Source organism: Achroia grisella, unplaced genomic scaffold, assembly GCF_030625045.1.
Source record: "Achroia grisella isolate CSIRO2021 unplaced genomic scaffold, CSIRO_AGI_Agris_v1 utg874, whole genome shotgun sequence".
Taxonomy (NCBI): Eukaryota; Metazoa; Arthropoda; class Insecta; order Lepidoptera; family Pyralidae; genus Achroia; species Achroia grisella.
This window is the reverse complement of record NW_026713051.1, coordinates 2,215,251-2,229,323: the sequence shown is the minus strand read 5'-3', so window position 1 is coordinate 2,229,323 and position 14,073 is coordinate 2,215,251. Positions and strand designations below refer to the sequence as shown.

At 31.5% G+C, this 14,073-nt stretch overlaps 1 protein-coding gene across 2 annotated transcripts in view; it reads left to right on the top strand.

The window, feature by feature from the left end:
- The window catches only part of LOC131853054 (solute carrier family 15 member 1-like), a 43,221-nt gene that overhangs the window by 7,430 nt on the left and 21,718 nt on the right, over nucleotides 1-14,073 (top strand). For both annotated transcript variants that reach the window (XM_059203849.1, XM_059203848.1), the window contains exons 5-8: nucleotides 704-893; nucleotides 3,026-3,108; nucleotides 7,746-7,922; nucleotides 9,287-9,523. In XM_059203849.1, the coding sequence (XP_059059832.1) occupies nucleotides 704-893; nucleotides 3,026-3,108; nucleotides 7,746-7,922; nucleotides 9,287-9,523 (687 nt within the window). The remainder of the gene's footprint in view (nucleotides 1-703; nucleotides 894-3,025; nucleotides 3,109-7,745; nucleotides 7,923-9,286; nucleotides 9,524-14,073) is intronic.

The window sequence follows — 14,073 nt, the reverse complement described above, 5'->3', positions numbered from 1 at the left end:
CTAAATCCGCGTATGTATGTAAAGTCCTCAGATTCATCTATAAATAATATATAATCCTCACAGTTCACAGCCTGTTAGAGATATTTTTTCTATTATCCAAAAACATGAATTCGTTTTTCTAGAATAGATCGAAATATACGTTAGTTTTATTTCTTATAAAGCATTTTATATCTAAAATTGACGAACTAGGGATATTATAATGGCTGACATTAACATAAGATATCCTCCTTCCTACTATATTTCTGCCCGTATAGTTATTACTATATTATGTTCTATCTCACGAATTTGATGGTAATATTTTTTTTCACTGAGTAAAATAAAATTTTTTAAGATTTATGTCGGTTCCTTTGTTAAATCTAATATATAAAATTCTCGTGTCGCAGGTTTCGTTTATAGAAACGTTTCTGAGAAGTCTATAACCCTCAGAAACGGTTTGACCGACTTTAATGAATTTTTTATATATATACATAGATGTAAATTCAATAGGTCTGAGAATAGATTTATAATTCTATATCCGAAAGTATTGAGCCACCCGTTCACCCCAATAAATATTTTTTAATTTCTCGACATTTTTTTTTATTACGTGGCATTAAAAATAAATACAACCCTAAATTTTCACCCTTCTATTACATACCCTTATTTTTCAATAGCGATGTTAATATATATGATAAAAAATTATTCGTATTTTTAATGTTGATTTTAGTTTCGTCTTCCCGACGAGAATCAGCGGCTTCAACGTTTCTTCTCCACTTTCTACTGCATGGTGAATCTAGGTGGATTTATGGGAATGATTATCACACCAGCCTTAAGGAGAAGTGTCATGTGTTTCGGCGGTGACGCCTGCTATGCACTTGGTTTTGGTTTCCCAGCAATACTTGTATTGGTTTCTATTGGTAAGTATTTCATATGTCAATAATAGAGTACCTATTGGCATTTCTGGTTACACATACACTAAACTAATAATGCCACCACGTAGAACTAATTTGCTTAAAATTAACTCACACTTCAGCACCATATAAATAAATAATAAAATACCAATAAATAATTCGAGACATGCCACTAAACAGATTTAAAAAATAACTACACCAATGGCGTTACAAATGCTAAAATAAAAAAGCTGTTACTCTTTGCAAGAATTGGTTGAACATTTAATATTCTGTGTTTATAAAATAATTTAATCATAAACCACTAAGAAGTAGAATTTGAATGCCTCTTGAATATGAGGCAAACATTTATACCTAACACTGTAAATGTTGAAGCAAATAAATTATCTATTACGATACTAAAATCTGTTACAAATGTTGTTATCCAAATGCTGACCTTCATCACTTCATAAATCGTTCAGATACTCATAATGTGAACTAGGTTATATTTACTAAAGAGTAGACAAATATTCAAAATATATTTGTACATATAATTTACTAAGTACTCGTCCCGGCTTCGCACGAGTGTACATTATTATACATATAAAGCTTCCTCTTGAATCACTCTACCTATTGCTAAAAGCTGCATTAAAATCCGTTGCATAGTTTAGAAGATCTAAGCGAACAGACGGGGGAAGCGTCTTCAGCATAAATACAAGTATATTCAACGTGTAACAATTTTTACAAGCAAATGTATACTAGTTTGTTTTCACAAGTTTCGACTTAAAAATGTAAACTGACAATCTATCTAAAATAGCAACACATAAATGTGTTTCTCATTGTTTTTTTTTATGCTACGATGGTGGCAATCAATCATACGGTTCATCTGATGGTAAATGGTTACCGTAGCCTATGAACGCCTGAAACACCAGGGGTATCACGTGCGCGTTGCCGACCATTAAGAAACCTTAATATACCCATTTTGAAAAATTATACAATTATTTTTGTTATGAGACAGCTTTCCGAATGAGCGGTAGATTAAAAAATTGCGATGACTATTCAAAAGTCCTTAAATTAAGTTTATTTGAATAAAGGATGTTTTATTATATTCTAAATAAATAATACAAAAATAACAAAGGTAGTGTCTTTAAGATCCTCCAAGTATGCCAATTGTGCATATTTTTAATTCGCAACTGATTCAAAATTGCTCCATCTTTTAATATTGTATTTGGGTTTTTAGTAATTATAAATGAAAGGACAATCAAGTACAAAAAAAAGATTAATGAGAGTTCACTTTACAAATATTTTATATATAAATTATATTTTTATAAATACTGGCCATTTTGGTTTATTATATTGTTCAATTGTTACCGGAATGCGCTTTCATATCAGCGATTAAACCACTAGAGATTGCTATTTTGAAACAGGGATAATACTCGTATTTCATCTGTGATATTTGTTGAATTATGATTTACATATTTTGAAATCATAATATATTCAAAATTTAATACATGAACGCATGTGAATACTTATACATACGCATCTAATTAATATTAATTTGGTAGGAGTAATAATAGGTAGGTGCAGTTATGCGAATGGGAAGCAGACCTTCTGTTCATATATTTGTAAGTACATAAATACCCAGTAATACCAGAGGATTCTGTAATGGGTTGGAAAATATAAATTATTTGCTTGATGGTAACAGTATTGAACATTTGGGAAAAGCCGCTGTCGGCAGTTTATTTAATTATTTCGTTACATGGCAGGGAATTAGTGTAAAAGAACTATCCACATTGGGACGGTGGAATTTTAATGTAGGTCCGGCAAATGGTACGTAAATGAGAATGGACTCAAACTCTCGGTACCTGAAATTACATTAAGTAATCTGATTAACTAAGTAAAAAGAGTATAATCTCTCAAATCAAATAAAAAATCATTTATTCATGTACGACATTTTAGCAGCTTATGAATGTAAAGTTTTTGTATTAATATTTTTCCCTATCGTCAGTTCAGTATACAGATTTGATTGAAAAGAACTGGCAAGAAACTTAAGTAATCGTCTGCGAATTATTTTATAAACTTACGTACCAGAACAGTTTTGGAGGTGCCAAATGTACTAAATATCAATGAGCGATGTCGTAAAGTATTTCCTTGAATTTCAGTGATATTTGTAGCCGGGAAACCATGGTATCGGATAAAGAAACCCCGTGATAATGTAACATTGAAATTTATTTCGTGTGCGTGGGTAAGTAAATTAAATATACATATAACTATAATTATATGTATACTAATTATTATACTACTATGTTTGTGGTATGTAATGATGTGATACGTGGTACACTCCGTAACCTGACACTGCTTGTGTAGGTACAAATGTAGGTATGGTTTGCTGTATGCTTCACCTACAGATTTTATTCGAATTTATAATTTAATTCGCATGGAATAAATTACTATATAGATACTAATTTTATTTCATGTGAATTAAAATAATACTCACCCGTAATCTAGTTCTATTATGTTTTAGTCTTCAAAATTTCTATTATATACATACGTTATACAGTACATACAGACATAGAACATTTCTTTTATGCTTTTTTTTATGGTGGTAAACAAGTACATGGTCCATCTGATGGTAAGTGGTTACCGCAGCCTATGGACGACTTAAACACCAGGGGTCACGTGCGCGTTACCTACCATTAAGAAACCTTAATACCATTCTTGTAAAACCCCATGCTGTAGTTTCGTGAGATAACATCGGCAGGTAATTCATTCTACTATAGAACTATAGTTTTTAAATTAAATTAAGGTATATTAAGTCCAATAATTATATATTCTTCTAGTCACAGATAAGATAGTTGTTTGTTACATGTCAGTGTTATATTAATATTTTATTACTGAACGTAATTACTGCTATTTTATAGTAGTTCAATAATTATACTAATGTATTATAAAGATGTAAAGTTTCTATGTTTGTTTGTTCGAAGTAATCTCGGATTCCGCTGATAATTTTTGAACAATCTTTCAGTAAAGTAAATTTAAAAAACTAAATTTTTAGTAAAGTATCATCCCGGAGTCCTATAGACTATATAGTAGCAGAGCAGCAATAAAAAAAATGCCAAATAATGGCCATTTTGAGTGCTTTGGCTGCGTAACTTTAACCGTTTACCCTACTTACGCAGTTAATACGTTACGCAAAAGCATTTATGACGGAAATATTCTATTTTAAAAGTTATAGAATAAATCGTCACGACCACATATGTCTATCTTTTAAGTTTAATAACTCACTATAACCATTTTTATGCTATTCAAATATCTTCTGAATTATAATTTTGAACAAAATTGTTCTTTACATCTTTGATTTCAACGTACACTTTAGGATACACCCCAAAATGTCAGTTTTACTATGTCGAACAGTTTAATAGTTACACAAATATTAAGCTCAAGCGGAGCCGGGGCGGGATGCTAGTGTATATGTATAAAGATGGAGACTACTAACAGCGATTGTGTGTTGTGAACAGTTTCCAAGATGTTGTTTTGGCAGATTCTGCCATGCTACCAACAGTTACTGAACTTTAGCGTTTAGTACACATTAATAATATTGAGCTACTCCAGTGTTTATTTCTCGCATTTCTGTGTTAGTTTTAATAGTGGAATGTATTAATGTGAAATTGTATAATTAACCAGCTGTACCCGCGACTTTGTCCGCTTAAAATTTTGCTACCTTACTTTATTTTTGTAAAATAAAAGTAACCTAAGTTACTCCTTATTACATGGGCTACCAGTAATAAAAATCCCGTCAAAATCGGTCCAGCTATTTCAGAGATTAGCCGGAACAAACAGACAGACAAAAATTGTAAAAAATGTTATATAGTGTATGTGCCGTATTTATATTCATATGCATGTAGTAAAAACCGGTTATTTCAATATTACAAACAGACACTCCAATTTTATTAATATGTAAAAATAGATTATGTACTTTATTAACTTACAAATATTTCCTAACCAAATGTTATTTTCTTTTACAATAACAATAGCCAGTAGGTACCTTTTCAGGTGTGAATTTTATACACAGTCAATGAACCAAAACGGACAAGAAATATCTTCTAATCTGCTACACCAAGCGGCTTAAAAGTCGACCTGTACATTAGGATTTGCTCAGCATAACGGGCTGAGTTTAATTCTCTCTTGTTGAAAGCATAATAATATCGAAAGAGTACAATTTCATCGACGGGTTATTGAAAACAAATCCTATTGTGTTTCCTGGAACCTAAAGCGCATTACTGCTTTAGGTCCAGAAATCCTTTCAGATCTCCGAGTAATCCACTGTAGTGTATATTCGGAATAGTGTTATTCAAAAATCTACACTGTATTTATTGAACTCTCGGTTGATAGATGATTTAGGTAAGGTAGGTAAATGTATTTTCAAATGATGAACTGTGTTTTCAAATCATCGATCTAAGGTTATTTTACATAGTTAAGTTGTACATAACAGTGTAAATACATTTAATTATACTGAATCTCTCCATTTATAAACATAATTTAAAAAAAAGGTTATACTAAAAATACGTAAACTTAAATAAATCATTATTTACCAAGTACGACGCGTATATTTTCATAATATATAAATAAAATAGTGTTTCAAGTATATATTTTGTTTAGTATTTACAGTTTAAAGTATCTATTTCGTCATTAGTTAACTTTTGTAGCTAGATTTTGATACGAGTTGTCGTTAAAATTTTGGTCGTATCATTTATATTAATTATTTTATTTATTTTGCTGTATTAGAGGTTACCTTGGTAGAAAAAGAATCTTTCTAGGTCTGTAATAATATATCAAATCAAATAAAAAAATATTTATTCATAGCCAGTAGTTAGTATAGCCACCTTTCAGCCACTTATGAAAGTAAATTTTCTTTCATTGATTTTTTTTTACCTACCGTACAGTTCAGTATACAGATTCAATCCAAAAAACTGGTAAGAAATTTGACTGATTTTTTAAAAACTTACTTTATTTCAATTATGTACTCACCATATAGGTCTATGTCTAACATTAAATGAAAATACTGTGCATTTAAAGCCATTTTATTTACATTCTATACTTATTATGTCTCTAAAGTCTAATAATATATGAAAATCCCGTGCATGAACTACTATTGGCATGTACATTTGCCATTCAAGTAATCGTTTCGGTTTGGTCAATAAATATGATTTAAAAAATGTTTTAAATTTATACAAAGGTACTAGAATTATAGTGCATCCTTTCCCATAAAAGGTCCATTGACTTATTCTAAACGATACTTTGTAACAGCAAGTTTGTTTTTATATCTAGTATTAATGTTATGAATACGGCAATTTCTTGGAAATAAGTGAAGATTTTTGCGTACATATATTCTATATGTACGTAAAAATCTTCACTTATTTCTAGAATGTTTGAGTATATATATTGAAAAGCGACGGTGAAAATATTTGCCTCTTTGAATTTCTCTCTTAATGAGTTAGTAATTAAGTTAAGATTTATTATTATATTGAGTATTTGATCTTTCAGCCACTTATTGTATAAAACTAATTGATATTTAATAATAGAAATATTCCATTGTGTCATATTTTATTAATAATTATTAATGTAATCTATAAGTATTTTCATATCGATGTATAATATGTCAGGTTTAGTAATTAGATAGGCATTAGTAGTGTTATGTATATTTTAGTTCTAGTAATTAATATTACTAACTAAATTAAAACAACGTTTTAATTTACTATGTATATTACTAATGTTTTGACATAGTTTAGTTCGTTGTATATTTTAAATCTAACGTCTGTGATGCTACTTATCATTTTCACCGGGTAGACCCTATAATAAAGGTCGTAAAAGGGATTAGATATTGTTGAATAGACGAGGATCGAACTCAAATACCAGCGCAGCATATTTTTATTTATGACATAGATGTATGTATTTCATAATATTAAAGGATAGTGGCATCAATCATTTCAATAGCCCTTCAATACACATGTAGGACATTATCAATCACCTCTTGGTAAAACGTTGTTGAGAGAGGATTTGTTGAATTACTATCAGTAGAAAAGATAGAAGTTGGTCATGATTGATGTCGCTGAGTGACCCACTGCATTCTGTATACGACCTGTAGCGAAAGATTGACATATTTAGATTAGGCAACTCTATTTTTTTCTAATATTATAAGAAGTGAGTGGCAATTTTATTAGTTTATTTTCTCGAGGAGGATAATCTTGGAAATCTTTTTGACACTTCTTTATGAATATCTTTTCCTCATTCGAAAGGTGATCCAAGCTTTATGCTGCACGATGGTCGGAGTAGCGTAATACAAATTTAAAATTGATTGTGATTTACAGCTTATTGCTATAATAAAAGTTCTTAAATTAATGACGAAATTACTTAAGTAATGAACAGATTTTAACGAAATTTTAATATGTAAGGGTATTCTCTTATAGTTTAAAATTTCGTTATTATTCCTAGGATTATTATCCAAGGTTACAAATTTATGTAAGACTAGCTAGTAAGACTAGCTAGTCTGTTTAACTTTATTTTTCTAAAAATTTTTTATTCTAAATTAAAAGTAGCGTAAGTTACTCCTTATTATATCAGCTACCTGCCAAAAACGTCCCACCAAAATCGGTTCAGCCATTTCAGAGATTAGCCGAGACAAATAGTCAAACAGGTTTACCTAAGGGTCAATAAGAAATATGAGTGTTACATGTATATAGTGTTTTATATGATATATTTATATCTTATATGTATATAGTGTTTTATTTTGGGTTTAAATTAGAATATATTACTTACTTACTTATATTATTACTATAACTCTTCCCATTATACAATACAAATACAAACTGATTTCATTTGCAGTATGCTTTCATGAAGTGGTTACGATGTGACTCCAGGAGCGATCCTATAAAGGAACACTGGTTAGATTATGGTGCTGATAAATATGGCGAGAAACTCATAGCCGATATGAAAATAGTGTTTTCAATATTATATCTGTATCTACCAGTTCCAATATTTTGGTCATTGTTTGACCAGCAGGTTGGTTTTTTATTTCATAAAATGAATGACGTTTATTTCTGATTATGGTATGAAGAATATAGAAAAATATACCGATCCGATATCCAATTACATGTACCGGTATGTGCTCGCAATATATTGCGTATTATAAAAGGTAGCCGAATGGATTAAATATTCGTCTAGGTATTTGCAAGCATATTTCGCGTGCTTTTATAATATATTGGAAGCTTCGTTCAATTAATATTATTGTAACTTTACCTCGTTCATAAATAATTTGTATATTATCAGATTTGTAAAACAGCTACCAATTATAATTGTAAACATACAAAATAATTACGATATTACCGTCAAAATTAAATATTATTCAATTGACACGTTATTGTACATGTCACATTAGAGATCAATAACTGAAATTGAAGGTTGTAAACGTATATCAATGGTAATAGTTAATAATTATTTATACATTTTCTATATCTTCATTACATATTCTATCAATTGTTACACTAATACATTTAAATCTTAACCTTAGTAACTATTTATACATCAATGTTAAAGGAAACTCGTCTTGCGAAATGATGAATTATGCACTTATTATAAGAATCAAAATATATTACATAATTTGTGCGGATTTTTACTATTTAATGAACATTAATGTTTTTTTATAGACATCGTATTATGTATATATTTATATATATATAGACTAAGTCAGAAGTAAAACTTTCATTGTTCGCTTCATTCATTTAATTCCTTGTTCACCTCATTTTTATTTATTTATTCTTTTTTGAACAAATAAAATTGTTGCAGAACATGCGTGCTTAATTATGTATGGTATTATCGCCCAGCTAACCTTAGGGTATAATCAGAAAGCGTTGTAGGAGCGTGACAAATTTACTAATATACATAAATAATTATATAAGATTTATATCATATATAATATGAAGTAATATGAAATATGAAGTAATCAAAATAAGAGTTTTTTGTTAGTTTAAAATAGTTTAATACTTGAAATAAAATAAGTTTATTAGAACTTTTGACATTCAACCAAACCTTTAATGAAACAAGGCATATTTTTAAATTAAATCATCATAGCCTCAACCGACTGCAGCTATATTCTTATCTCTCTCTCTCACCACTAGCATTGTACTTACATATATATATTACAAATGTTATTATATCACTTTTTACGTCTTGATTTTTATTGTTATCATAATTTTTGCACCGCCAATAATTTTTCTCTGTACTACCTATGGTTGCCTGGTAGAAAATACCGCATGGTGTTAAGTCTGCCAAATGTACTGTTACTTTTGTACTGTGTGCATTAAAGTTATGTAAATAAAATATATATATAGTTATATTGTTCAATTGAAATCTGATTCATTTTCAAGGGCTCCAGGTGGACCTTCCAAGCGTCTAGGTTACGTAGTGAAGTTTTTGGTGTTACATTAATGCCTGATCAGCTTCAAGTGATGAATCCGGCGATGGTGCTCTTCATGATGCCGGTGTGCCCGGGAGGCGTGTGGCCGGTGTTGCCCGATTTACCACCGTTACAGAAAATGTTTATAGGTGGCGTGTTAGCCGCATTGGCATTTGTTGCCGCTGGTATTCTACAAATTGGAATAGAGGTATCAATGCATAAAATTCTTACTAATATTATTATTATATAAGTGTAAAAGTTTGTGAGTATGGATGGATAAATATAAGCATATATGTTTTACGCAAAAATTACTACGTGGATTGTGATGAAACTTTACAGGAATATCTTAATAATATTATAATCGCGAACGTTTCTAAGAATGCATGTTTGTGACTCTTTCACGCAAAAACTACTGAACGGATATTGATGGAACTTTGCAGTAATGTAGCTTATGCATCAGAGTAACACAAATGCTATATTTTTTTGTTGACATTTAACTGGTGGGGGTGAAACTGCGGGCATAGCTAGTAGCTTATACATTGGAATCACAGATAGGCTATAAATTCCATGCGGGTGAAATCGCCGGCGCAGCTAGTATCGTAATATAGTTACAATACGCTTCCTAAACATCATATCATGCTCAAAATTGGTTATAATTGTTAATATCAAATTATTTATTTATTTTATTTATTCTTTAAGGATTACCAATATAAGATACAGCAATAAAAATGGCGTGATTCTATATAAGTCTAATGGCCTTATGCTAACTGTTTTATTTATAGGTAACTACAGCATGCTTCAAGTTACAATATTATATTGCTACTATTACTATGATTTATATGTTATGTATAGTATAGTGCACCAATCACATATATAACGCATATTATATAGTAATAAATACAGTACGGTCCGGGTCGTCTTTCACCTATTAGAGGTCCTAGGCACACTAGGATAATGGGGCCCCTATGACCATAGTAAACCACTATTTTGTTAGAATAGTCAAAGTCATTTATGAACATTACTCTTTAGAGATGTATATGGAGATGCCCTACCTTCATAACAAACCAGGCAAAAATATTTTTAAAAAGTCGTTATGTGATTAGGGGTACAAGTTCTTGCTAGACATTTATAAAAAATAATAAAAACTAACAAATTGACCATAGTCGGGAAGCATTTGTTATGACAGATTTTCAGGCGTGAGTAGAGTAGCTATCGGTTATCGTTTGGTTTGGGACTAGACTAGACTAGGGAGCCCCAATCCATTGCGGGGCCTCGGGCACGTGTCCCGTACGCCCAGTGGGGAACAGGGGCCTAAGTAGGGATTTATTCTCCCAACATCCATTCGTACATCCCAATTATGCTAGGATCGCCATATAAGGGAGGTACTCAATAGGCATTTGAGTGTATACTGTTCGTTTAATATTTTAATCTGTACTTAGTTCCTACATCATTACATACATACTCTAATCTATATATATAAATAAAATTGGAGTGTCTGTTAATATTGAAATAACTGTAAACTACACCACTGTGTCTCCATAACCGACGTTGGCAAAATCACCGATCTCTTTTGGTGGAAGCCATTCAAATTAAAAGAAGAAGAGTGCAAACGTCTTTCAGTTATTTCGTTGGTTTTCCTAACCATTATAAGTCAGTGCGCATCCCAACTCCTGCTCCCTTCTTACCAACAAACATCATACGGCAAGAGTCAGCAGGCGCCTCAACTCCTGTATCCGGCCCCTACACATTAATTCCTTCAATATCATCACAATAAGCATGTGATTGTTGTATAGCACAGTGGTTCAGTACCCAGACTTAGACTCAAACTCCCATTGGTTTTAAATCGGGATAGTTGAAATCTGCAGACAACATTGTGTGATATTGACCATACTATACGTTTCGAACGACCATGATATTTGTGAAATTTGGAAATGTTCTTGTGTTATTCATAACTGAACACTGGCTTTGAGTACATCATCATCATCTTAGCCCGGAAGACGTCCACTGCTGAACATAGGCCTCCCCCAAAGATCTCCACGACAATCGGTCCTGCACTGCTCGCATCCAATGCCTTCCAGCGATCTTGACCAGATCGTCGGTCCACCTTGCTGGAGGCCTTCCCACCCTGCGTCTTCCGGTCCGCGGTCGCCACTCGAGGACTTTATTGCCCCAACGGCCATCTGTTCTACGAGCTATAGCCCTGCCCATTGCCACTTCAGTTTTGCAATTCTTCGGGCAATGTCGGTCATTCTGGTTCTTCTGCGGATCTCATCATTTCTGATTCGATCACGCAGAGAAACTCCGAGCATAGCTCCCAATGTCAATATTTTCGCAATAGGTATCTACATGTTTTAATTTACAATATGTTATTGGAATTATTATTACTACGAATACAATTTCATACTCGTATGTCTTTTTAAGAACTTATTTGATTTCTTGCTGTTTAATATAAGTGTTTACGGCTATATCGAACGTAGATCGATGTTCAACTTTGAAGTGAGTAATATCTTTATGAAGCTGGCTGTACTTATCCTGAATCTATGTCTATGACTAGGAATTATTCAACAACTCATTAGCTCAACGTAATAAAAGTACAGACTTTCAGGAGAAGGAGGGGTAAGTTCTTAATGGTAATTGAATTATTAAGCGATTTAACTAACGTAAATGTTACAATGTAGTAAGACTATAACTTTATCTAGTGCGCTTATAGTTCTGATCGTATCTATTATATATAATTTATATAACGCCTCTGGATTTTGTGAACCATCTCTTTTTACGTCTTTTTTTAACGCTTAATAATCAACTTTTATTTAAATATTACAAACGGACACTCCAATTTTATTTATATATATAGATAGGTTTTAACATATTCTGTTGTTTTGAGCGAACAAATATTAATACTGTAAACCAAGCATTAAAGAATATGTTATGAATTCTATACAATAATCATTGTTCATAACTTCTTACTTTGAAAACATGAAATATAAAATAATGTCAATATTTCATTAATTTTCAATTATTTATTTTAATTGTATTTGTATTTCTTGGTCTTCTTGAGCCGGTTGTCTACATACATTTAGTACAAATAGTTTGAAATGAATGTTTTCTCCAATCGTGAGCTGATTTAACGACACTTTCAGTATCGTCCATATGCTATTAGTCCCGTATAATTTTGAAGCGATTAAATTGTTTTTGCGTTGTAAAATGTTCATTTAAGCCTAGCCATTATTCATCGACATATTTACTTATGTATGCACAACAAATAAGTATGAGTAATATAAACACAATTGTGTGAAATAAGATATAAAAAGTTTACGGTTTTGTTGGTCTAGCGGTTTAGCATACACCGCTATTGCGATCGTCACCAGTTCGATTCCTCGCACTGTTCAAACATTTGTATTAATGAGTATTATTTTTTGTATCGGTCTAGCTGTTTTCTATATATATTATATATGTATTTACAAAAAAAATATCTAAGTATTTACATATATCAATTGTCTAGTACAAATAACACAAGCTCTGCTTACTGTGGGTCTAGATGGCGTTGTGTTCATTGTACAGGGGGTTACTTTTTTCAGTTGCGTATCCGGTCGAAGTTTTAAGATCTCCACACATTTATTAATTCCCTAGGAATTTAGAAGCTTTTATATGCCGTATAACTAGCACTGTTATTAGGTAATTTTATTTATTCATTTATTTCAGGCAACTAGGCCCATATTATAAATACCTTATAGACTAACATACATATAATATATTATTTAAAAACTAATACAATAATATTGTCTGTGTGACCACGGCACTGAAGACGGCAATCTGCCACGGTAACGCCGATACACCACACCTTTCGGCCAGTAGTCCTCTTTCATGAAGGTGGTGCTAATGTATTATGTAATACATTTGTGTCTGTTTGTTTCAAGAGGAAATAGATTATTGTCGATGTAGGCTATATAGTTGTATAGGGAGAATTAGGTACCAGGCACTAAGGTGTGATGCCTCCCCTCAATTCACTGCCCAGTAAGCTGCTTGTCGACTGAAATAAACGAGAGCCACTCAGACAAATCTATACAAAGTTTATTTCGGTGAATTAGGCTTTAATTTTTGTACTTGGCTATACGACTTAAAATATGTTAGATATATAAAAATGTAATAAAACATATTTAACAATTATAAAACATATTTTAAATTAATACAAATGGTTAAAATTTCTCGATAACGACTACGATATCTGATATTCCAATAAATTGAATTGGATATATATTCTGGGAATCATTACATGGTATAAAACAGAGTCGCCGTCGCTGTCTGTTCCTATATATGCGTAAATCTTTAAAACTACGTAACGGATTTTGAAGCGGTTTTTTTAATACATAGAGTGATTCTAGAGAAAGTTTTATATATATAATACATATACACTCGAGCAAAGACGGGGCGAGTAGCTAGTTACATAGTATAAAATAAAGTTGCTGTCGCTGTCAGTCCCTATGTATGCTTAAATCTTTAAAACTACGCAATGGCTTTTGAAGCGGTTTTTTTAATAGATAGAGTGATTCTAGAGGAAGGTTTATATATATAATACATGCATGTACACCCGCGCGAAGTCGGGGCGCGTAACTAGTTATAAATAAATAATAGGGGTAGTAAAAATGACCAGGAATCTGAAAAATAAGGAATAAAGAATGGAGACTAGAGACTTTGTACTATAGTTTTTTTATTTTATTACTAATTTTATTGGACGATTTCGGTGGTAAGCGGTTTAGC